This window comes from Eschscholzia californica, unplaced genomic scaffold, assembly GCF_041429995.1.
Source record: "Eschscholzia californica isolate CP2 unplaced genomic scaffold, dmEscCali1.0.p SCAF_4, whole genome shotgun sequence".
Taxonomy (NCBI): domain Eukaryota; kingdom Viridiplantae; phylum Streptophyta; class Magnoliopsida; order Ranunculales; family Papaveraceae; genus Eschscholzia; species Eschscholzia californica.
In genome coordinates, this window is record NW_028238461.1 from 4,463,818 (window position 1) to 4,487,359 (window position 23,542).

The 23,542-nt window shown below is 36.5% G+C and overlaps 2 protein-coding genes and 2 pseudogenes across 4 annotated transcripts; 3 read left to right on the top strand and 1 right to left on the bottom strand.

Annotated features, from left to right (window-relative positions):
* Positions 1–212: 212 nt before the first annotated feature.
* LOC147541801 (transmembrane protein, putative (DUF1191)) lies at positions 213–2,310 on the bottom strand. Its single transcript, XM_086637559.1, has one exon. The coding sequence runs from the start codon at positions 1,360–1,362 to the stop codon at positions 427–429; it is 936 nt and encodes a 311-aa protein (XP_086493685.1). The 5' UTR covers positions 1,363–2,310; the 3' UTR covers positions 213–426.
* Positions 2,311–4,364: 2,054 nt separating this feature from the next.
* LOC147541802 (uncharacterized) lies at positions 4,365–10,892 on the top strand. The gene is made up of 8 exons (XM_086633162.1): positions 4,365–5,980; positions 7,411–7,487; positions 7,577–7,745; positions 8,089–8,177; positions 8,837–9,001; positions 9,104–9,181; positions 9,808–9,911; positions 10,508–10,892. The coding sequence occupies exons 1-8, from the start codon at positions 5,392–5,394 to the stop codon at positions 10,611–10,613; spliced, it is 1,377 nt and encodes a 458-aa protein (XP_086489288.1). The 5' UTR covers positions 4,365–5,391; the 3' UTR covers positions 10,614–10,892.
* Positions 10,893–12,461: 1,569 nt separating this feature from the next.
* Positions 12,462–15,290, top strand: LOC147541803 (nuclear poly(A) polymerase 1 pseudogene; annotated as a pseudogene). The gene has a single exon (XR_015223953.1). The product of XR_015223953.1 is annotated as a nuclear poly(A) polymerase 1 pseudogene (transcript).
* Positions 15,291–19,832: 4,542 nt separating this feature from the next.
* Positions 19,833–22,950, top strand: LOC147541804 (nuclear poly(A) polymerase 1 pseudogene; annotated as a pseudogene). The gene has a single exon (XR_015223954.1). The product of XR_015223954.1 is annotated as a nuclear poly(A) polymerase 1 pseudogene (transcript).
* Positions 22,951–23,542: the final 592 nt, after the last annotated feature.

The following is a 23,542-nucleotide window of genomic DNA, read 5'->3' on the forward strand; positions in this document are numbered from 1 at the left end:
TAGCTCATTAGTAGACCTAAACTTCCAAATTTCTAACTAGATTGGATGAAAGTTTGGTTTTCAGACCAAGTTCTTTATTAGGGTTTTAATGAGTTCATCACCATGAACCATTCAAACTACACAGAAATTACAAACCATTTCGACTTACCCTAACATCAATATGATCAAAACCCCTTTGTTAGAAACTATACATTCATAAAGAGGCAATTCAATTTTATAAGATCAGCCGATTAGAACATAATCTCAATGAATCAGTTATTCAACTGTACACTCATCCAAATCACTAAATCAATCTGAAAACCTTCACACATTTCATTCTAGAAGAGAAAAAACAACTAAAAACCAAACAAATGAACTAAAATATGAATGTAAGAAACTAAATAATCAATTGGTGGAATGAATGAACATTCCCGAATCGAAAAAAATTTAAGGAACATACCCATGTTCAAGAACTGGTTGTGTTCTTGTCCCTAATGCTACTGGTGCTCTTGTATCTCTTATCGACGTCATTTGAAGAGATTCTCCTACCTCAGCTTCATTCTCCATTTTTTGAATCTTCTTTCGATGTTTATATCTTCCAACACAAACTAATAAGAAACACAGAAGAACCAACAAGACTAAACCACCAATTACAGAACCAACAATCATCCATATTCTCTTCTTATCCTTCTCTTTACCACTTCCGTTTTTCGGAGAAGGAGCAATCGACTTAATCACAACCGAAAAATGTCCTTGATTTAGAGTTTCACATACATTTCCTGATACATTACTGAATTTGGGTGTTCCTTCTAAACCAAATGAAACACACATAGGAGTTGAACCAGATGGTACTAATTTCATATCTTCAAACTTAATCAAGATGGGTTTTTGTTTATCCGAAACTTTTATATTCAATTCGGGTAAGTTCGTAGCAGATAAGTTCGATCCATCATAAGCTAGTAAACCTAAAACAGGATATAGATAAGTATAACCAGGTAATGGATAATAAACAGAAGACCAATTACCCAAATTCTGATATACTAGAACTAGTCTTCTTACATAAGGTTTTTCGATTATACCAGTGGGGATTATAAATTCTTTGAAGCTTTTGATTCCTTTAGTATATAAACTTCCACTCCTAAGTCTCATTGAAGTAATCTTAATACCAGTTAGGTTAGATGGAACAGTTCCATCATAAGGAGTTCCTGTTCTTGGTTGATTAAGAACTCGGTACGCGTAATCTTGAAGAAGTCCATCAAGTGATCTTGCAGATAATGATGAAGATGATGATGATGTATTTGAAGTTTCAGAAGATTGAGCTTGAATTCTAAGAACTAATGGAAGAAGATAAGTGAGAATCAGGAGATTTCTAAGAAGACCCATTGATGATTCAAGCTAGTAAATGAAAACAATCTTAAAACTTAATCAAAAAATCCCAAAGAACAATGCTTCTTTGGTTACTTAATCAAAGACCTAGGATTTGAGAAATCAGAATGGTGAATGCAGACCCAACCCAAGCCCTAATTCTTTCTCATTTCAATCCAACCCAAAGCCTAAATTTAGATCACTAGTGATTTCCATAGATGAGAGTGACAGAGGAAGAGAACAAATTAAACAACAAAGATTGATCCTTTCCACATTTCACTTCTGAATCAAACCCAAACCCTAATAAATCTTCCTCATTTCAACTCCAAAATGATTCAGACATCTGAACTCCTTCAAATTACATTAATATTTTCCACTTGAAATGAGAAAGTGTAATATACCTGTTCTTGATGAAGCAAAAAATGGAGAATCTCTTGAAAAAACACTCAAAAGGGTAACTGAAAAACCCTAAAATCCTCTGACAAATTCGACATTGCAGCAGAAATGAGATCAAACTTCAAATTTTGCAGGAATATTAAGTGACAGAGAAAAATTAAAACCTAAATTGAAGATTTAAGAGCAACCCAAGTTACCAAGAACCCTAATAACTAGTAATGAAGTTCAAAATCTTCTTCAAAATTGCTTCTTTTGATCAAATTAACAAATTTAAGCCCAAAATCTCGCCCCAAATTTCAGCTGGGAATTGAAACTTGAAACTGAATCTTTTATAGAGATGATAAAAGTATAGAAAGATTAACTTCCAAAAACAACAAACAGAGGAGAGAGAAATATAAGATTATGAAGCCCCAAATCTGTGAAAATGCAGAAAGATTGAAAAAGAGAGAAACAAGTTACTGGTTAAATAAGAAAGATTTAGAACTAATTATATTCCAATTATAACTCAAAATTATCATTAATGGATGATAAGATCTTCTATCTTTTCCTAAAATAAACAAAATTACCTTTCATTACAATGAGTAGGTAAAGTGGTGCTTAAGTAAATACTAATGAATTACAAGGGCATTCCCGATATTTAGAATGATTTATTAATATTCTCTCGCATTTTTTTTTGAGAATGGAATATGATCCACGTTAGTCATTACAAGACATTGATGCTTCGTGAAGATGTAATAAGCACGATAACCGTCTGAATATCGATTTTATTTTTAAATCACAAATTGTTTCCACCAAGATTCGATCCCACGACTTTATAGTCTTAAAAGGGGTGCCTCACCACTGCACCAAAGACTGGTGGACCACATATCAATTTTATTTTTAAAACTCTATTTTGTGTACATAATTTTATCGATATACGTCTAAAATATTAAATTCTCTTTTTGGTTAATCCCCTTTTAGTTTTAGAAAGATAGCGAGATGAACTTTTTCTTTTGTCGTGAACTCTCTTGTTCGACCTCATCAACTTGATGAACATTTTTAATAATAGAAATCAAACTTTTTCTACATATAATTTTTCTTCTATAACTCTATTTTTTTCTTCATATTTTCACCCATTGTCATCTTTTCACTTATCTTCGTTTTTTCACTCATCTTCAACTTCTCTCTCTCCCTCCGTCCCCCTCTATTTCTTTTTCTCTTATCTCAATGGGAACGTCCAAAAATGGGCCACTGTGGTATTTTCCTCGAGACGGTCGAGACCAAGCACAACCTAATGACATGTGACAAATAACCCTTTCATTTTTCACCTACCATTTAAATTAAGAAAATTATTTACTACTACGTGTGAAATATTCATGTATTTTTAGCATATTATACAATTATGTTACACAAAAATGAATGTTACCTTTTAGGACACAAAAATGATTTTTATCAATTTGAATTTGAAGCGGTATAAAAAACAGTTAAAATCAAGATTATAGTTAGGAAGTCTCCCCCTTAAAAAAAAAAAAAAAAAAAAAGTTAGGAAGTCTCCACTTGTGTTATCCTCACTCAAGTGTTTTATCACATTAATTTTTTTTAATTAGATCTAGATGAATTGGTCTAATGAAGTAATGGAGACAGCACGATACCATCCACTATAGACCACAACTTTTGGTCTGAGCTGTTTCAATAGCTAAAGATTAAGAAGATTCAGTTTTTGGAATAGATTGTTGTTTGTTTTTTTTTTGTGTCCATCTTTTTGTGGGTCCTATTCACACATCCCAACTTCACATTTTGTGACTTATTATATGTTTTTATGGACTCTAAATTTTATGCCATTTCTACATCAACAATGACCCACCATTCAATAGCATCCACCAATCAACACTTTCTACAATCTCCTGTCCATCTATTTCTTGATATTTTGGTCTTGAAATTTCATCCATACTTTCATTGTGGTTAATGACTTGGGTAATTATTGAAGATGAATGGAACTCATGGATGCTATGAAGTTAAGGATGTTTTATTGGTGGATTTATAAGGGGATTCAAAATTCTTTTAGGCATAAACATTCCTTTGTAGGGAGCCAAAAGTCATCAAATAAAAAATTCCTATACTTTTTTTTTTTCTAAGTGGAGTTGAAGACGCTTATTAGACCGTAGACATTGTGTTGAATTATATTGACGTAGAAGTTTGTATTTGTCTATCCAAACTTCAGTCCGTTTCAACCTGTTCAACTAACAGGAAAACAAAAACTTCGGTTTTTCTTGATATTTGATATATTTCGTACCTTTTTGAGCTAGGGAAATGAAAGGCTCCCATATATAGGGTACAAATCAAAACAAAAGACCTTTAGTCAAAAATCGGGGCGCCTTTAGATAAAATCGCTTGGGCCTAAACATTGAGTTTAGCTCACATCTTCCGCTAGTATTGTGGGTCTGGGCTTTGTGATTGTGTGTAGTGCCTATAAAGTTAACCTCATAATTTGACTTTTATTTGAACCCGTTCAACTATAGCGATTTTGACCCTACTCTTTTTTTTTTTTTTTGACCCTACTCTCATGTAGTCATGTGGCTCTCTATTATTGGAGAACAACTTGCTACCTGCTCCACTTTAAAAATTGATTTGAACAGTTGACATTCACATAATAGCTTGACATTCTTCTTGACAAACTTCACTAGTTACCCAAAGAAGGCGACTCAAGAGAAAATGTTTCGTACCATATTGAAGTGGATGTGACCTACGAGCAAGACTACAGACAACCCCTCATTATGAAGAACCCCTCTCACATGAGAATGCCATCCACCAATTGGCCCCGACCGGCCTAACTCGCTCCGACTGGCCTAACTCGCTCCGACCCGCCTAATTCGCGGACATAGTGTTACCTCATGTGAGGAAGTTGTATACACTTTATTTTTGGTTGAAGCTAGAAAGTTGTATACATACACCTCACCAACAAATGAGACAAGAGAGTTGTATGACACAATTATAATAAGCGGGACGGGAAGAGTGAATCTGTGGTAAGAATAAGAATAATGGGAATGAGGCGGGTTTATAGAGAGAGAAAGTCAGGGGAAATGTCTGAAAGAATAGAGTCAGGGTCACCTGATAGAAAATCGAAACTGTAAGCATCTTTCTCTCTTCAACAATCTCTCCATTACAGAGAGAGAAACAGAGAGAGAGAGAGAGACGAAACATTTCAGTTTCAACCTCTTCAAACCCTAAAAAAATTAACCAACTTGAATTTGTCTCATCTCGAAAAAACCCTAGCATCTGTACTCCATTTGATAATAAGAACTTTCTTTCATCTCTTTATGGATGTTAGAAAGTTCTTAGGGCAACTAATAACTGATCAATCTCCTTTAATCTGTAATACCCTCTGATTTAATTTATCTTCGGTTCATGTTAAATCCCTTTTGGTATTAGTTCCAGGGGAATCAAAAGTTCTCATCTGACTGGTTGATCGTCAACGAAGCTTTAAATTTATAAAGGTGCGTTTTCCAATTCATCATTCAAGGTACTATACACGATCATCTATAGAATTAGGGTTTTCTTCATTGGGGCTACTTATCGTGAACAAAATTTATTGAGGCGTTTGGGTTGTTTAATTTTTTAAAATTGTGTTTAGTTTTGTTCTTGTCCGAGACTAGGTTAGTCAGATTATTGAAAATGGAATCTTCTAGTAGCAATTCAAGAGGATTTCGGATGCAATTCTCTGCTGCGAATTTCATTCAGTCCCCATTATCATCCTTTTTAGATTATTTTGGTATTCTTCGAACAAGATCAAGTAATCAAGAAACAGAAGGTTTGATGAATGAAAGTTCACCGTTGACTTTTCGAGCTCGAAATCAGAATATCTCGGATGATTCTAGTTCACCAAGCGGTGATGGGGAGGTTTCGATTCGTATTATAGGTGGTAATGAACAAGAAAGAGAAGGTCATGTAGAAGAAAATGTAGTCCCTGGTGAGCTGATTAATGGACATTCATCAGCAGCATTGTCGAATCGTCAAGAGAATATGGGTAATGAAGGAGGAGCTAGTGAAGGGTCTTTTTTGTCATCATCTTTAAATTCGACGGGGACTGGTAATACTAATTCCGCTAATGAAAGTATTGATGAGGAAGCTGGTAATGGTACCTCGGGCAATAGGGATTCATCTTACCAGAGATATGATATTCAGCAGGCTGCTAGGTGGATCGAACAGGTTCTGCCATTTTCGTTACTTCTGCTTGTTGTCTTCATTCGACAGCACTTACAAGGTACTTGAATTTATCGGTATCTTAATTGTTAATTATGAAGTTGATACATGTTAAGTTGACATTTTTATGGAAATTGTCATTTAGTTGAGTATATTTTTTCTTTGCTTTACTTGGAACTTAAGTGTTTGAGTTTGTTGTTCTGTCTCCGTCTAGGGTTATTGATGGATCATAGACAAAATTAGTTAGGCTGGTGTTTTGAAAGCATAAGATTTAGTGAAAAAATTATCAGAAAGTGAATGGAGATTTTCTCGATAGGTGCTCTTTTGTAAGAGTTGTTATCCTTTTCCTGTTTATTTTCCTTGTCTGTTGTGTTTGGGGTGAACTATGTCTAGTTCAGGTTTTCATTTGAGATATAAACTGGTTTGCAGCTTCTGTTGATTGATTATTTTTTGTGCACTTGAATGGTTATTTGTCACGGATTCTGTTTCTATAAAGGTGGGTAGTTTTGTGCTTAAATGGAAAATATGCTGAATGTTTGTTAAAGAGATTGAAAATCTTCACTAGCCCAGCTTTACGGTGGTTAATCATAAGGCTACCTAATTCCCAATTGAACCAAGCGATCCCCTCTGTGGTTTTTTCACCCTCTATTTTTTATTCTTAGGATTCATCCATCCTTTGGATGCTTCAAATATTTTTATCCTTTGGTTGGAATTTTTAAGCTTATTATGTTTTGTTGCTTTTGCAGTTTACTCCATTTGTAATATAAAGTATTAAAAATTCAAAAAATTGAAACATGCAGCTCTACGAAATGATAAAACGTCACAAATTTGGAATTTGTGATGTTTATGTGCATGTTTAAGTTGCAGCATGCTTTTCTTATTAAGAATCTAAGATTTTTATCATCGTGAGTGAATGATGATGTTAAATTAAGTATGCCATCTTCACTCATCAATGGCCTATGTGAGAAGCTTTATGGTTTTATAATCGTACTGTCTCAACCAATTTCTTAGGTATTCCAGTAATGCTTGTGGCGTTCATTATTGGAGCTAGTAAAAGCCAATTTAAGTTTAAAAAACGAATTATCACCAACACATGGAGCATTGCCTAATGTACCGAGGCAAAGAGGTTAACATTCAATCTTTCCCTCCCATATTTCTTCAGCATTCCAGTCAGATGGATCTTTTGGTTTCTCCACGTCTACTTGACTTGATGGACGAGTTTTTCTTTGTGTGATATTTTACCCCTGCACACATATTCACTTCAGACTGTTAAATATGACAAAGTGTGAACAAAAAAGTTTTATACGCATGGTGCGTACAGTATGTGATGCTGTGTTCGTCTGAGTTCTCTATGTGTTCGTCTGAGTTCTCTATGTGCTTATCGTCTCATTCATGACAAAATCTAGATGATCATGCCCCCTTCCCTTTTTCATCCATCAGCCATGTTTTTTTCTTGGATTACTGATATATTGCCTTCCTGCGAGGACACAGGTTTCTTTGTTACAATCTTTATTGCTGCTGTGATGTTCAAGTCAAATGATATTCTTCGGAAGCAGACCGCGCTAAAGGTGCCACTGCATCTCTTATTTTCTTTTGTTTACTTCTATTGTACCTTCACGAATTTTTTCCACTGTACTTATCTTGTTCGTTTCTGCAGGGAGAAAGAAAACTTTTGTTTCTTGTTGGTATCACTATTCTATTCATGCTACATGTGCTCGGTGTTTATTGGTTGTGTCGAAGTGATGATCTCCTATACCCTCTTGTCATGCTTCCTCCAAAAGCAATACCAGCTTTCTGGCATGCCATCTTCATCATCATGGTGAATGGTATGATAGAACTGATTCTCACAATTATGCCTTCAATTTCTCCCTGATTGGCTTTTATATATTGTTTTTGTATTGATAAATTTGACTTAGTAAAAGTTAATATGCTAATGAATATTTTGTAATCATATTGAAAATGAGCATGGAGTGACTGAAAGAATACCCCTTTTTTCTCAGTACGTGTCTGTGCTAGTATGAGAAAGAAAGAGGCCAGGTAGAGTGATTTTTTAACTTTGTTCTTAAACAGCCAGGCGCAATACACGTACAGATTGTTACTATTTTCTTGGAATATCGTCTGAAAGTTCCCAGAAACATTCCTCAGTCTTTCTGATGGTTTACTTTTCAGACACCATGGTGCGTCAGGCGGCAATGGTCCTCAAGTGCGCAGTACTTATTTATTTCAAGAATAGCAGAGGGCATAATTATCGTAAGCAGGTAAAGTGGAACATGTACTAAAGATAAGCAGCATATGCTCTATGACCTTCTTGTTAAAACTTGAGGCCCCTGATGAAGTATGTCGTTTATCAGAATGCCAGTTTCCAGAAAGGCCAAAAGTAATGCGTCTTATACAGCAAGTTACTACTTACAATACGGTCGTGGTATACCTAAAAGAAAATATATTATTATAAAAATTGGTAGTCTATCTCTATAGAAAGTAGCATAGCTATTTTAAGTAACATATAGAATCTTTACGGGAGTACGAAGTATGATGGGTCAAAGTAAAAGTGGGAAAAAAATAACAAAAGGTAGAAAAGAAAACATCTTTAGCACCATCTTTCTGCATCAGAGGTACGTATTTCTTGTAAAAAGGAAAGTATGTCTTGGCATCTCGCATGTAGCTCTATATGGAAGTTTGAACTTTGTTACGACGATAGGCTACTCTCTTCCCTTCCATGTTAAATCAAACTAGATAAATATCATATAAATAATTTTTTATGCACAAACCCATATAGGTAGCTTTTGGCTGGGAAAAGTGAAGACACAAATAATTATTTATTTTCATGGAGGCATCACAATAATTTAAATTGTTGCAGTCACTCCTCTGCCCCACCATGTAACATCTTTTATTGCCATTTTGTGTTGCATATTTCCAGGGTCAGATGCTAACACTGGTTGAATACATGCTGTTGCTGTATCGTGCATTGTTACCAGCTCCTGTTTGGTATCGCTTCTTCTTAAACAAGGAATATGGAAGCCTCTTTTCATCACTAACTACCGGATTGTACCTCACTTTCAAGCTGACTTCGGTTGTTGAGAAGGTGTGTTCTTGTGGACCTTTTATAACATGTCAGTTAACTTATGTTTCTTCGAGGTAAGCTATTGGTCCCAATTTTTTACTTTCTTGAGTTCATCTTTTCCAGGTTCAGTCCTTTTTTGCTGCATTGAAGGCATTGTCTCGTAAAGAGGTGCACTATGGGTCTTACGCCACGACTGAACAGGTAATCTGGATTACTCTTTGAGCTACTTTTAGCTTGAAAGATGCTTGTTCCTAACTTTTTGTTGTTGCAAGCTGCGAAGTTGATTTTGTCACAGTTATATAGTCTATATCAATTATCCAGAAGAGTAGAGACAATTGCGTTCCTAGTCCGTTTCTTATTTTTATTTGTTATGACTCTTCTACCCTCTATTTTCTCAATCCTACTCATGAAGCATTACTTCTCTCCTCGTGATAGACCACATCTTGAACCCTGGTTCCAAGACCATGGCAAAAAAAATTTAATGATCAGTGGTTTAAGTATTTGAAATTTGAGTGATTCGTTTCTTCAACTAACTGAAGCACTCCGTCAAAACGAGATTTTTAAGGCATGGTTACCATCATACAAGTGACCAGCCAATTCTCTATTTTAATCAATTTCCGAACCCTTTTATGGTGTGAAATGTGATCCAATGCAACTAACTTGAAGGAGCTTCAGAGCTCTCCAGGGCACATACCCCACTAAATTTGGTGTTCTGGATGCCTAAATAAGCTGTGTAGCTCTGTTATTATTAGTTCTGATTCAATAATATTCTTATATATGAAAATAAAAATTTCCGCTAAATTTAATTCATTAGTAATTTGATGCAGGTTATTGCAGCGGGTGATCTATGTGCAATTTGCCAGGAGAAAATGCAAGCACCAGTCTTACTTCAATGTAGACACATCTTTTGTGAAGATTGCGTATCGGAATGGTCAGTTAAAAGTTTTTTATTTCTAAACCTCTCTTTTTTTTTGTGGCTTTCTTTTGTATTCATGATTAGTTTCTCCATATCTAACAAGATATATAGATTATATTTGAGATCAAATTATTAGTGGCATGTGAATGTTAATATGTTAGTACGTGTTATCCTGTCACTTGAAATTAGGGGACGGACCAAAAAAAAGATAAACAAAAATGCTCTTCCATAAGTGTAAATGGTAACACGATCCAATTCTTAACTTTTGTTGTCATCAGGGAAGTAGTGACTAGTGCGTGATATGTTGAACTTTACGTCGTTCACATGTTCTATGATATATGTTGATAGTTGGGACAGGTTTAATTATTGCTCTGCAAAATTGATACAAGTAACGAAAATTTGAAGTTGTGTAATCACGTAATGTTTTCTCGATGTTTTATAACTGCGCCACACCGATTTTCTGCTTTCTTTTGTTCTCGTTGATACAAACTCGAGGAAGTAAAATTGAGATCGTCACCAAATTAAAGCCTATCCTAAATGTTCTTGAAGGTTTTTTTTTTTTTGATGAAGAATGTTCTTGAAGGTTTGGTAATGTTGTTTTTCTATTTCAGGTTTGAGAGAGAAAGGACATGCCCATTGTGTCGGGCGCTGGTAAAACCAGCAGATATCAGATCATTTGGTGATGGATCAACAAGTCTCTTCTTCCAATTATTCTAATAACACCAGCTATTCACTCACATGCACATGGTGGAATGCAGAGGAGAACATTGACAATTCATCACGACCCCTACCCGCGACTCCTTGTGATTATGCGGTTAGCAACAGGAACTCGCTTAAATGTATTTTGCATACCCTTAACTGTCAACTGTCCATACAAGCCGATAAAGAAAAATGTAAGTTGTCTATATTTGATGATGATGATGATGATGAGGGGTTTCAAAAACAGTATAGCGACGAGATAACAAATATTAATACAAATTCAAATTTGGTTACAAATGAATGATAACAACACTAAATACTTGTATAATCCTTCTGAATATTTCTTTCTACTGTTATTTTGAGCTCACATCTCTTAATGGAAAAAAGCTTCCCACATTGAATGTTGATTTCAAATCTAGTCAAGGAACCCGAAGTGTTGGTACTGTTTCACTTTCGAAGTCCTCAGCAAAGTTGCAGCCTGCCGGCAGTAAAACTAAAGCAACATCAGTACTTGTACATAACTTACACAAAAATACAACAAAATCTGATAGTCTTAAATGCCTCAACAGAGTTACACACCGATTCATCACCCACGATTCTTGGCCGTGTTTGATTTCTACGGACTATACCAATCATCGATTAGAATTTTACTATACATTACAATTGATTTCTCTCGTTTAAATCCTAAATCGAGATTAAGAAAACTCAATTTTAGAAAACCCTAATTTTTCTGTAGAAATTTCTAATTTTCACCAAATTGGATATTTGTAACGGATTTTTTTTTGCCACAGGTTTTTGTGACAATCTTTTACCACAATTTCACTGTTGAAAAATTATTTTGTGACAGGCACTTACTATCACCTATATCTAACTATTTCTAGTTGTGACGCAATCTTTCTGTCACCTTTATCTTCTATTAGTGACACTTAATAGATAAATTTCATCTATTTTTCTTTTCGGACTCACCCGTGACATTTCCAACATCATATTTTGTCTAGAACTTTTATTCTTTTCAAGTTATATTTCTGGAAATTCCTTTCACCTGAGAGAATATCTCTATTTTGGCATTTAATTCCGGATTCAACCGTGACATTTTCAGGATCATACTTTGTGATGATTTTTATTTTTCTCCACATTAGACTTGTTTCATCTATTTGGGGTTTCTTCCGGAAATGTACCCACAACTTTGATATTTTCACGACAAAAATCTTTTGTCAACAATTTTCACAACATCATCCTATTTAGTTGTTACTTTTCCAATATTTAGCAATCCGATAATAATTTTCTTGTGGTTTTCAAGGCAACAATTTTATTTTGTTGTGACTCATTAGGCAATGTTTAACTTGTCAATTTTAAACACAACAATTTTATTTTGTTGTCACTCCTTAAGTTCATACTTCATGTTTCTATACGACAATAACATTCTTGTCGATATTAATCACAAATTTTTTTATTTGTCGACGTTTTCTTTCACATGTTAATATTATCTCTAGGATGCTTGAAGTTAGAAAAATAAAATTAATTTCGAATTTGACCTAAATATTGTAGTGATCAATCCATAATCGAAAAATACTAGTAGTTATGTTTCGGTTCGTAATTTAGGACTTAGTCTGAACTCTTTCTTTTATAAATCCCTAACTGAAAATATTAGCTAATTTGTAGCTTAGGTATTAATAACATACTCATGCGTGAGTCGTAAAATGTCCCAACTCCTCTTTAAAAGACAATTAGAATTTTATTTTTATTTTTATTTGTTGTTCGTTATACATAAAAAAAAAAAAACCAAATCAAACTCTGGTTTTAAGCCCCTAAATATTTAAGCCGGCCCTGACCAGTTGTTAACAAAATAGTAGGCTGAATGAATAACCATTGGATTCTACCTTTTGTGGCAAATCCAACCATTTTGAAATTTATGTAACATTATCAACCATTTATTTCGACTTGTTGTCCAAGGGTTGACAAAATAGTCGGTTTATTATAATGGGTTGTTGTTGTTGTTGTTGTGTAGTGAAACCCTAGTGGAACCCAAGACAAGTGACGGTTGGATATCATCAGGGGAAACCCCAAGTGTTTCAAAGGCATCCAAATATACTACTTATAAAACTTTCTATTTTTCTCGTGAGTGAATTTTAGAAACAAAAGTAGGTTAAAAAGGTCGGTTTCTAGTCTTATATTAAGTAGTTGGTTGGAATTACTAACTATCACAAGTGTCTACCCCCTCTTGTTAAGAGTTGAAGAAGATTATTACACCTTTTCTATTTTGAAGAATTCATTGTTCTTGGAATTAGGGAACCCAAGGGGCTGGAGAAAAATTGTACTGGTAAGAACTAATCTATCTATATATCATCATCATCATCAGTGTTTATAAACTAAATTTACATTATGGTGAACATTGGATTAATTAACGGGAAGCATATCGGAGTTACGGAACCAATTTCATTGGCTGGTCCGTCTGAGATTGATGTTAACAAGACCCAAGAACTTGAGAAGTTCTTGGTAGATGTTGGTGGGTTGTATGAAAGTCAAGAGGAGGCTATGTCTAGGGAGGAAGTGTTGGGTAGGCTAGACCAGATTGTGAAGACATGGGTAAAAGTGGTGAGCCGAAATAAAGGGTTTAATGAGGAACTGGTTCAAGAAGCCAATGCCAAGATATACACATTTGGTTCTTATCGCCTTGGGGTGCACGGTCCTGGCGCAGATATAGACACACTATGTGTAGGACCTAGACATGCAACAAGAGAAGAAGATTTCTTTGGAGAATTGTACAAGATGTTAGTCGAGATGCCTGAAGTGTCAGAATTGCATCCTGTGCCAGACGCTCATGTCCCTGTCATGAAGTTCAAATTTTGTGGGGTATCTATCGATCTCCTTTATGCGAGGTTGTCGCTTTGGGTTATTCCAGAAGACTTGGATATTTCGCAAGACTCCGTATTGGAGAATGTAGATGAGCAGTCAGTTCGCAGTCTTAATGGATGCAGAGTTACTGACCAGGTTCTGCGCTTGGTACCAAATGTCAAGAGTTTCCGGACGACCTTGAGATGTATGAGGTTTTGGGCGAAACGTCGAGGAGTTTATTCTAATGTCGCAGGGTTTCTTGGTGGTATAAACTGGGCGTTGCTTGTTGCTCGTATATGCCAACTATATCCTAATGCATCACCTAGTATGTTGGTTTCTCGGTTCTTTAGGGTTTATACTCAATGGCGATGGCCAAATCCAATTATGCTGTGCTCAATTGAAGAAGGAACATTAGGACTCCCTATTTGGGACCCCAGAAGAAATCCACGAGATAGGTTGCATACTATGCCTATTATAACACCTGCTTATCCTTGCATGAACTCTAGCTACAACGTTTCTAAAAGTACATTGCGAGTTATGAAGGAAGAGTTCGAGAGAGGACATGATATTTGTGAGGCAATGGAGATAAATAAGGCCGACTGGAGCTCACTCTTCGAACATTATCCTTTCTTTGATGCATATAAGAACTATCTGCAGATTGATATAAATGCAGAAAATGAAGATGACTTGAGAAATTGGAAGGGATGGGTCGAATCCAGACTTCGCCAGCTTACATTAAAGATTGAGAGGACCACCTTTAATACTCTTCAATGCCATCCACATCCTGGTGACTTCCCCGACAAATCCAAACCATTCCATTGTTCTTACTTCATGGGTTTACGAAGGGGACAAGGGGTTTCAGCTGTAAAGGAAGGTGAAGAATTTGATATAAGATCTACTGTTGAGGAATTCAAGAACGCTGTTGGCATGTACACTATGTGGAAGCCTGGAATGGAAATTCGCGTATCTCATGTAAGACGCAGGAACATTCCCCTGTTTGTCTTCCCAAGTGGAGTTCAAGTACGTCCTCGTAAAGTAGCTAGCACTTCAGGAGTTAGATTAGAAAGGGGAAGGAAACGCATGCTAGATGATCATGATAATGCTGCAAACCAGAGAAACGTGAAGTCTGTATCTATAACTCACGGGGCTAGTGATGAGGGTTCTGTTGGTGATTCTAGAAGTATCATTCTGCCAGAAGAAGCTATGGAAGAAGATTGTAAAACTCGGAATGGGAATGCGACATATCCTGTTAATCCTTTGGAGAGTACTACCCCACCTCTAAATGGTGGAGAAGATGTCGTGTCTGGTATTGCTACCACCGTGCCAAATGGAACTGCATCTCCAAATGGCGGTTTCCCAGAGCTCGAAGAACTTGAAGATGAGTTGGAGTCTTCACAAGTGAGAGATTCCAGAAAGATCGCCAATGGCAGTTTTGCAGAGTCGTCAACTGCCAAACAGAGTCAGCAGACAACAGTACAATTGATGGCAAATGGAGTCGATCCTTCATCATCAATCCGTCGTCTTTTATTTGAAGGTTTAAAGGAACTAGAGCCTACTGAATCATTTGGGAATCGTAACCACGCTGCTGCTGCTTCATCGACAAACCAGAGGAGACCTCTTATCAAGTGGAGCCTAACTACTATGGTGAAAGCTACAGGCACAAGCACATGAGAGCTTCCTTAGTCGAGGCGGTGAAGCCATCTTTTTAGACAAAAGAAAGAAAGAAAAGGAACTCTTAAGCAACTATTTTGTTTACATGTATTATGGTTCTTGACTGCTTATTCAGTCCCCTTAATGGAACTTTCTGTATGCACCAAAGAAGAATGTTGACAAAATATATGATATTTACTTTTTGTTTCATGTTTACCGTAATATATATACTTATTTTCTCTCTTTGGCTGCCAAAATTCATCGGATTTTATCTTTTTTTGCTCTCTTTCTATTCTATCCACTTGATTTGTTCTTAATTTAAACACTAAGATTTAAAATAATCATAATTATGCAAATCATTAACGTGCAGCGGGTTAGATACATTACATGTTTACCTTACGTCTCGGGATGCCTTCAATTGAGTTTCTCTGTCTGTGTGCATCTTCATCTACATTTGCTGCTGCACGTTAGATACATTCGTGGGATTTCCGTGGTTCAGCCCCTCGGCATTGCTCCCCTTTCTCTGTTTTTTTTTTGTTAAGGAGCTCCCCTTTCTCTTAACATGCAGCTTTTGAGTTTCTTGGATGATATCTTGAGTCTTATGTTCTACAATTGTCAGACCCTCCTAAAACAATAACAGCTTGTATAAGAGGGAGATTTAGAAAAGATAAGTCAAACCAAATAAGTAACACCTTGAATGAGTTTATGAGACTTATAAGAAATTCCCACATCGAACAATCAAATCCATTAGAATGTCATGGATAATAAAGAATTTTACTATACATTTCTTGTTCAAATCCTAAATCGAGATTAAGAAAATCCAATTTTGAAAAACCCTAATTTTACTTCAGAAATTTCTAATTTTCACCAAATTAGATATTTGTGACAGATTTTGTTTGCCCACATCTTTGTGTGACATTCTTTTGCCACAATTTCACTGTTGGAAAATTATTTTGTGACAGACTCCTACTGTCACCTATATCCAACTGTTTCAAGTTGTGACCCAATCTTTCTAATTAGTTGATGGCTGTTGTAAACTTTATTTCCAAACAAGGGGCAATAATTCTAATTAGTTGACGGCTGTCACCTATATCTATACCATTTGTTTGTACCTAAATCCAAATTTGTTTACCAGCTAAGTCATTCGTAATAAAAAAAAATTTCAATATTTGAAGAATCACAAAGCGCACTTCAGATAACATAATTTTATATCTCTTGGATGTTTGAAGTTAGAAAAATAAAATTAGTTTCGAATTTGACCTAAAATATTGTAGTGATCAATCCAGAATCGAAAAATACTAGTAGTTATGTTTCGGTTCGTAATTAGGACTTAGTCTGAACACTTTCTTTTATAAATCCCTAACTGAAAATATTAGCAAAGTTGTAGCTTAGGTATTAAGAACATACTCATGCGTGAGTCGTAAAATGTACCAACTCCTCTTTAAAAGACTATTAGAATTTTATTTGGGTTATTTAGTAAAGACCCCCCAGTTATTTAGCTATATTAGGGAACAAACCCCAAAACGATTATGCTTTAGGGGTTACCCCCCAATCTCTATTTCTCCGTCAGAAGCCCGTTATGTTGCAAGCGTGCGAATCACGTGTGTTTCATTTGACGATCTTACCCTCCAGCGTAATCAACGGTTCTGAGTTTTTTATTTTTTTAATATCATTTAAGACTCCCTCAACTACCCATTTTTGGGTGAAAACGCGGGAAAGGAGAGCGAAAGGTTTCTGATTCGTCCCAATCGTGGAAACCCTAGTTTTTTTTTTCGATTGCAACCAGAAATCGAAGGAGATTCAAAGGGGTTTGCTAGTATTCAACTCTGATTTCTCCCTCTAATGGCAGAAGGTTCATCTGGAAGTGGGTTGTAAGTATCTAAACCTGAAATTCCTTTTTTTGTTTCATTCCATTCCTGATGAACATACTTCACAGATTAGATACCATGTTGTTAACCCTAATTACTGTGTTCTTGTATGAGTTGACATTACGGTTTTTGTTTACCATTTAGGTATGTACAACTTGAATCCATTAATAGAGGGTTTAAGGATTTTAGTAGTTTCTGTTTAGTGCTTTTACTGATTTCAACCTATGTTTTAGAGTATTAGTTGTTTTCTTTGTTTGATTTCCATTATGTTAGAGAATGAGTTGATTAGTTACCATGAAGTTAGACATCTTTTCTTTCATGTTAATGTGATTTCATAGATTCTGTTTTAGAGTATTAGTTGTTTTCTTTGTTTGATTTCCATTATGTCAGAGTATGAGTTGATTAGTTACCATGAAGTTAGACAATGTTTTCTTTCATGTTAATGTGATTTCAATCTATGTTTTAGAGTATTAGTTGTTTTCTTTGTTTGCTTTCCATGATGTCAGAGTATGAGTTGATTAGTTACCATGAAGTTAGACAATGTTTTCTTTCATGTTAATGTGATTTGATTATCTTGATTGATTCTCAATGAACCAGGCCTATGAGAGAGCTTGGGTGTAATAGCCTAGTGGAACATTATGATGGTTATTGGAAGATTAGTCCCAAGTCATCCAAATGGGATTGTGGAGACTATTTGAGGGGTAAGATTGCTTTATTTGAAAAGGTTGATGGTGATGAGCTGAATTTGATTGATTTGGTAAAAGGTATGGGGGATAGAGACAAAGATTTAGTAGGGCATAGCATGGTGTTCATATACTAGAAAAAGGGAATGAAGTACACTATTGGCAAAGAGGTTGATTTGCTGAAATGGTGGTCAGAGGGTGATATAGATCAATGGGGAAGGGCCCAATTGTTCCTTGATCATACACCACCCTTGAAGTCACCAAAGAAGAAGGGTAAACAGATTGCTTCTGAAGAGGGTCCATTGTCTGATGATCCTTTTACTGAAGCACTAGATGATATTCCAAACCTTGATGGTATTGATCCTATGGCTGAAAACAACAATGAGTGTGAGATTCTTCTTTCTCAAGCTATTCCCAATGATGTCTTGTCTGAACCTCAACTACCTCAACACCCTCAGACTGAGGGAATACCACTTGAATTAGATGATATCCTGGTTGAAGAAGAGTACTTTAGCTACAACTCATCAAGTGATGATGAGTATGACCCAACCAAAGACAATGAACAAGATAGGTCTGACTCTGATGTTGATATAGTTGAACCACCATCTGGGGAGTTTCATTTGATCATATACTAAGTCTGATTTCATTACAAGTACTAAGTCTGATTCATATACTAAGTCTGATTTCATTTGATCATATACTAAGTCTGATTTCATTTGATAAACTAACTCTGATTTCATTTGATGTACTAATTCTGATTTCATTACAACTTTACTCATTGAATAGTCAGCATATGAGGTCCTGCCCCCAATCATACTAAGGCCTGCTGGGAGACCAAAGAAACAGAGGAGAAGAGATGCTGATGAAGGTCCTTCACAACCAAAACCAAAGAAAAGGTGCAGCAAATGTTTGGGGTTTGGTCACAACAGCAGGACCTGCAAGGGAGCACCTCAGCCAGGAGCAAGAGCACCAAAACCAAGAGCAAGAGCAAGAGCACAACCAACTGTATCACAACCAACTGTTTCACAACCAAGTGCATCACAACTACCTTCTTCACAAGCTGGGTCTTCACAACCAACTATTTCCCAACCATCATCTTCACAGCCTACTGTTAGGGTTGCAGTTAATACTGGAGGATGTATGACATATTTTGGAAGGAGCCCAACTAGACCACACAATCAAGTGTTTAAGCCATCCAAATTGGTACCAAGGAGACCAGAAAAGTAAGTCTAACATTTAAGCTTGTTGATTTGTGATGCAAATGGTCATGAACATCTTAGTATTTTGTTTAGTTTATATGGGTATATGGTATATGGTACATGTGGTACATATGGTTTGAAACTTAAGCTTTTTTGTCTAGCTTTTTTGGGTATATGGGTATATGTTATTTCAAACAAGTATGGTATTTTGTGGTGTTTTGTCTAGTATAAAACTTAAGTACTCTGTTTCTTTTGGAAGTGTTTGAATAGATGATGAATCTTATTTTACATTAGATAATTGGTTTGATACATCTCTTACATTTCTTTCATGGCTTTCTTACATTACAATTCTTAAATGTATTACAAAAGTCTTGTAAAGTAGTATTGATGACAATTTGAGTTTGGGTAGAAGTAGTTGGTTGGTTTGAAGGGGTCTTATTCAGTGGGCAATACTTCTTCCAATGACCAGGATCACCACATCCATAGCATCCCACTGTTAAATGTTGTTTTACAGGATGTTTTCCAAGCAGAAAGAGATGTATTGCTTCATCTAGCCATTGAAAGCTATTACATTTCAGGTATTGACACCTCAAATACTTCCTTCCAGAGTTTTTTGATGTGCTTGACACTAGAACTTTTCGAATGCCATCACATTTTGCATTTGTACATGCTGAGTACATAAATGGACAATTGAAGGCTTCATGTGCTTTGACCTCACAAATTTGGCAGCTCATTTCCTGTAAAAACATGAATAAAATGACATTTAATGAAGGACCCCCATTGTAAATCAACTATTTAGGGAAGGACCGCCATTACAGTTTTGCTGATGAAGACCACTAATGGCTTACCTGGTTCGTTTCTTCCCTTTTAACACCTCCTCCCATTCCTTGTTCCACTGTCTTTGATTGATTTGGGGTAAGAAATCGGTTTCAAACTCAACCAACAGAGGGGTTTATATAGATAGAATGGTTCATACGACCGTTGGGAAAGAGAGGGGTGATTTTGGTATATATTTCAAACGGTAACTGGGGAGGGCAAAATCGTCAAATGAAACACACGTGATTCGCACGCTTGCAACATAACGGGCTTCTGACGGAGAAATAGAGATTGGGGGGTAACCCCTAAAGCATAATCGTTTTGGGGTTTGTTCCCTAATATAGCTAAATAACTGGGGGGTCTTTACTAAATAACCCATTTTATTTTTATTTATGGTTGGTTATACATAAAAAAAAAAAAACCAAATCAAACTCTGGTTTTAAGCCCCTAAATATTTAAGCCGGCCCTGACCAGTTGTTAACAAAATAGTAGGCTGAATGAATAACCATTGGATTCTACCTTTTGTGGCAAATCCAACCATTTTGAAATTTATGTAACATTATCAACCATTTATTTCGACTTGTTGTCCAAGGGTTGACAAAATAGTCGGTTTATTATAATGGGTTGTTGTTGTTGTTGTTGTGTAGTGAAACCCTAGTGGAACCCAAGACAAGTGACGGTTGGATATCATCAGGGGAAACCCCAAGTGTTTCAAAGGCATCCAAATATACTACTTATAAAACTTTCTATTTTTCTCGTGAGTGAATTTTAGAAACAAAAGTAGGTTAAAAAGGTCGGTTTCTAGTCTTATATTAAGTAGTTGGTTGGAATTACTAACTATCACAAGTGTCTACCCCCTCTTGTTAAGAGTTGAAGAAGATTATTACACCTTTTCTATTTTGAAGAATTCATTGTTCTTGGAATTAGGGAACCCAAGGGGCTGGAGAAAAATTGTACTGGTAAGAACTAATCTATCTATATATCATCATCATCATCAGTGTTTATAAACTAAATTTACATTATGGTGAACATTGGATTAATTAACGGGAAGCATATCGGAGTTACGGAACCAATTTCATTGGCTGGTCCGTCTGAGATTGATGTTAACAAGACCCAAGAACTTGAGAAGTTCTTGGTAGATGTTGGTGGGTTGTATGAAAGTCAAGAGGAGGCTATGTCTAGGGAGGAAGTGTTGGGTAGGCTAGACCAGATTGTGAAGACATGGGTAAAAGTGGTGAGCCGAAATAAAGGGTTTAATGAGGAACTGGTTCAAGAAGCCAATGCCAAGATATACACATTTGGTTCTTATCGCCTTGGGGTGCACGGTCCTGGCGCAGATATAGACACACTATGTGTAGGACCTAGACATGCAACAAGAGAAGAAGATTTCTTTGGAGAATTGTACAAGATGTTAGTCGAGATGCCTGAAGTGTCAGAATTGCATCCTGTGCCAGACGCTCATGTCCCTGTCATGAAGTTCAAATTTTGTGGGGTATCTATCGATCTCCTTTATGCGAGGTTGTCGCTTTGGGTTATTCCAGAAGACTTGGATATTTCGCAAGACTCCGTATTGGAGAATGTAGATGAGCAGTCAGTTCGCAGTCTTAATGGATGCAGAGTTACTGACCAGGTTCTGCGCTTGGTACCAAATGTCAAGAGTTTCCGGACGACCTTGAGATGTATGAGGTTTTGGGCGAAACGTCGAGGAGTTTATTCTAATGTCGCAGGGTTTCTTGGTGGTATAAACTGGGCGTTGCTTGTTGCTCGTATATGCCAACTATATCCTAATGCATCACCTAGTATGTTGGTTTCTCGGTTCTTTAGGGTTTATACTCAATGGCGATGGCCAAATCCAATTATGCTGTGCTCAATTGAAGAAGGAACATTAGGACTCCCTATTTGGGACCCCAGAAGAAATCCACGAGATAGGTTGCATACTATGCCTATTATAACACCTGCTTATCCTTGCATGAACTCTAGCTACAACGTTTCTAAAAGTACATTGCGAGTTATGAAGGAAGAGTTCGAGAGAGGACATGATATTTGTGAGGCAATGGAGATAAATAAGGCCGACTGGAGCTCACTCTTCGAACCTTATCCTTTCTTTGATGCATATAAGAACTATCTGCAGATTGATATAAATGCAGAAAATGAAGATGACTTGAGAAATTGGAAGGGATGGGTCGAATCCAGACTTCGCCAGCTTACATTAAAGATTGAGAGGACCACCTCTAATACTCTTCAATGCCATCCACATCCTGGTGACTTCCCCGACAAATCCAAACCATTCCATTGTTCTTACTTCATGGGTTTACGAAGGGGACAAGGGGTTTCAGCTGTACAGGAAGGTGAAGAATTTGATATAAGATGTACTGTTGAGGAATTCAAGAACGCTGTTGGCATGTACACTATGTGGAAGCCTGGAATGGAAATTCGTGTATCTCATGTAAGACGCAGGAACATTCCCCTGTTTGTCTTCCCACGTGGAGTTCAAGTCCGTCCTCGTAAAGTAGCTAGCACTTCAGGAGTTAGATTAGAAAGGGGAAGGAAACGCATGCTAGATGATCATGATAATGCTGCAAACCAGAGAAACGTGAAGTCTGTATCTATAACTCACGGGGCTAGTAATGAGGGTTCTGTTGGTGATTCTAGAAGTATCATTCTGCCAGAAGAAGCTATGGAGGAAGATTGTAAAACTCGTAATGGGAATGCGACATATCCTGTTAATCCTTTGGAGAGTACTACCCCACCTCTAAATGGTGGAGAAGATGTCGTGTCTGGTATTGCTACCACCGTGCCAAATGGAACTGCATCTCCAAATGGCGGTTTCCCAGAGCTCGAAAAACTTGAAGATGAGTTGGAGTCTTCACAAGTGAGAGATTCCAGAAAGATCGCCAATGGCAGTTCTGCAGAGTCGTCAACTGCCAAACAGAGTCAGCAGACAACAGTACAATTGATGGCAAATGGAGTCGATCCTTCATCATCAATCCGTCGTCTTTTATTTGAAGGTTTAAAGGAACTAGAGCCTACTGAATCATTTGGGAATCGTAACCACGCTGCTGCTTCTTCATCGACAAACCAGAAGAGACCTCTTATCAAGTGGAGCCTAACTACTATGGTGAAAGCTACAGGCACAAGCACATGAGAGCTTCCTTAGTCGAGGCGGTGAAGCCATCTTTTTAGACAAAAGAAAGAAAGAAAAGGAACTCTTAAGCAACTATTTTGTTTACATGTATTATGGTTCTTGACTGCTTATTCAGTCCCCTTAATGGAACTTTCTGTATGCACCAAAGAAGAATGTTGACAGAATATATGATATTTACTTTTTGTTTCATGTTTACCTTAATATTTATACTTATTTTCTCTCTTTGGCTGCCAAAATTCATCGGATTTTATCTTTTTTTGGCTCTCTTTCTATTCTAATCCACTTGATTTGTTCTTAATTCAAACACTCAGATTTAAAATAATCATAATTATGCAAATCATTAACATGCAGCGGGTTAGATACATTACATGTTTACCTTACGTCTCGGGATGCCTTCAATTGAGTTTCTCGGTCTGTGTGCATCTTCATCTGCATTTGCTGCTGTGGGTTAGATACATTCGTGGGATTTCCGTGGTTCAGCCCCTCGGCACATTGCTCCCCTTTCTCTTAACATGCAGCTTTCGAGTTTCTTGGATGATATCTTGAGTCTTATGTTCTACAATTATCAGACCCTCCTAAAACAAGAATAGCTTGTGTAAGAGGGAGATTTAGAAAAGATAAGTCAAACCAAATAAGCAACACCTTAAATGAGTTTAAGAGATTTTTAAGAAACTCACACATCGAACAATCACATCCATTAGAATGTCACGGATAACAAAGTATATACTCCACATATTGATATCTTAGTATA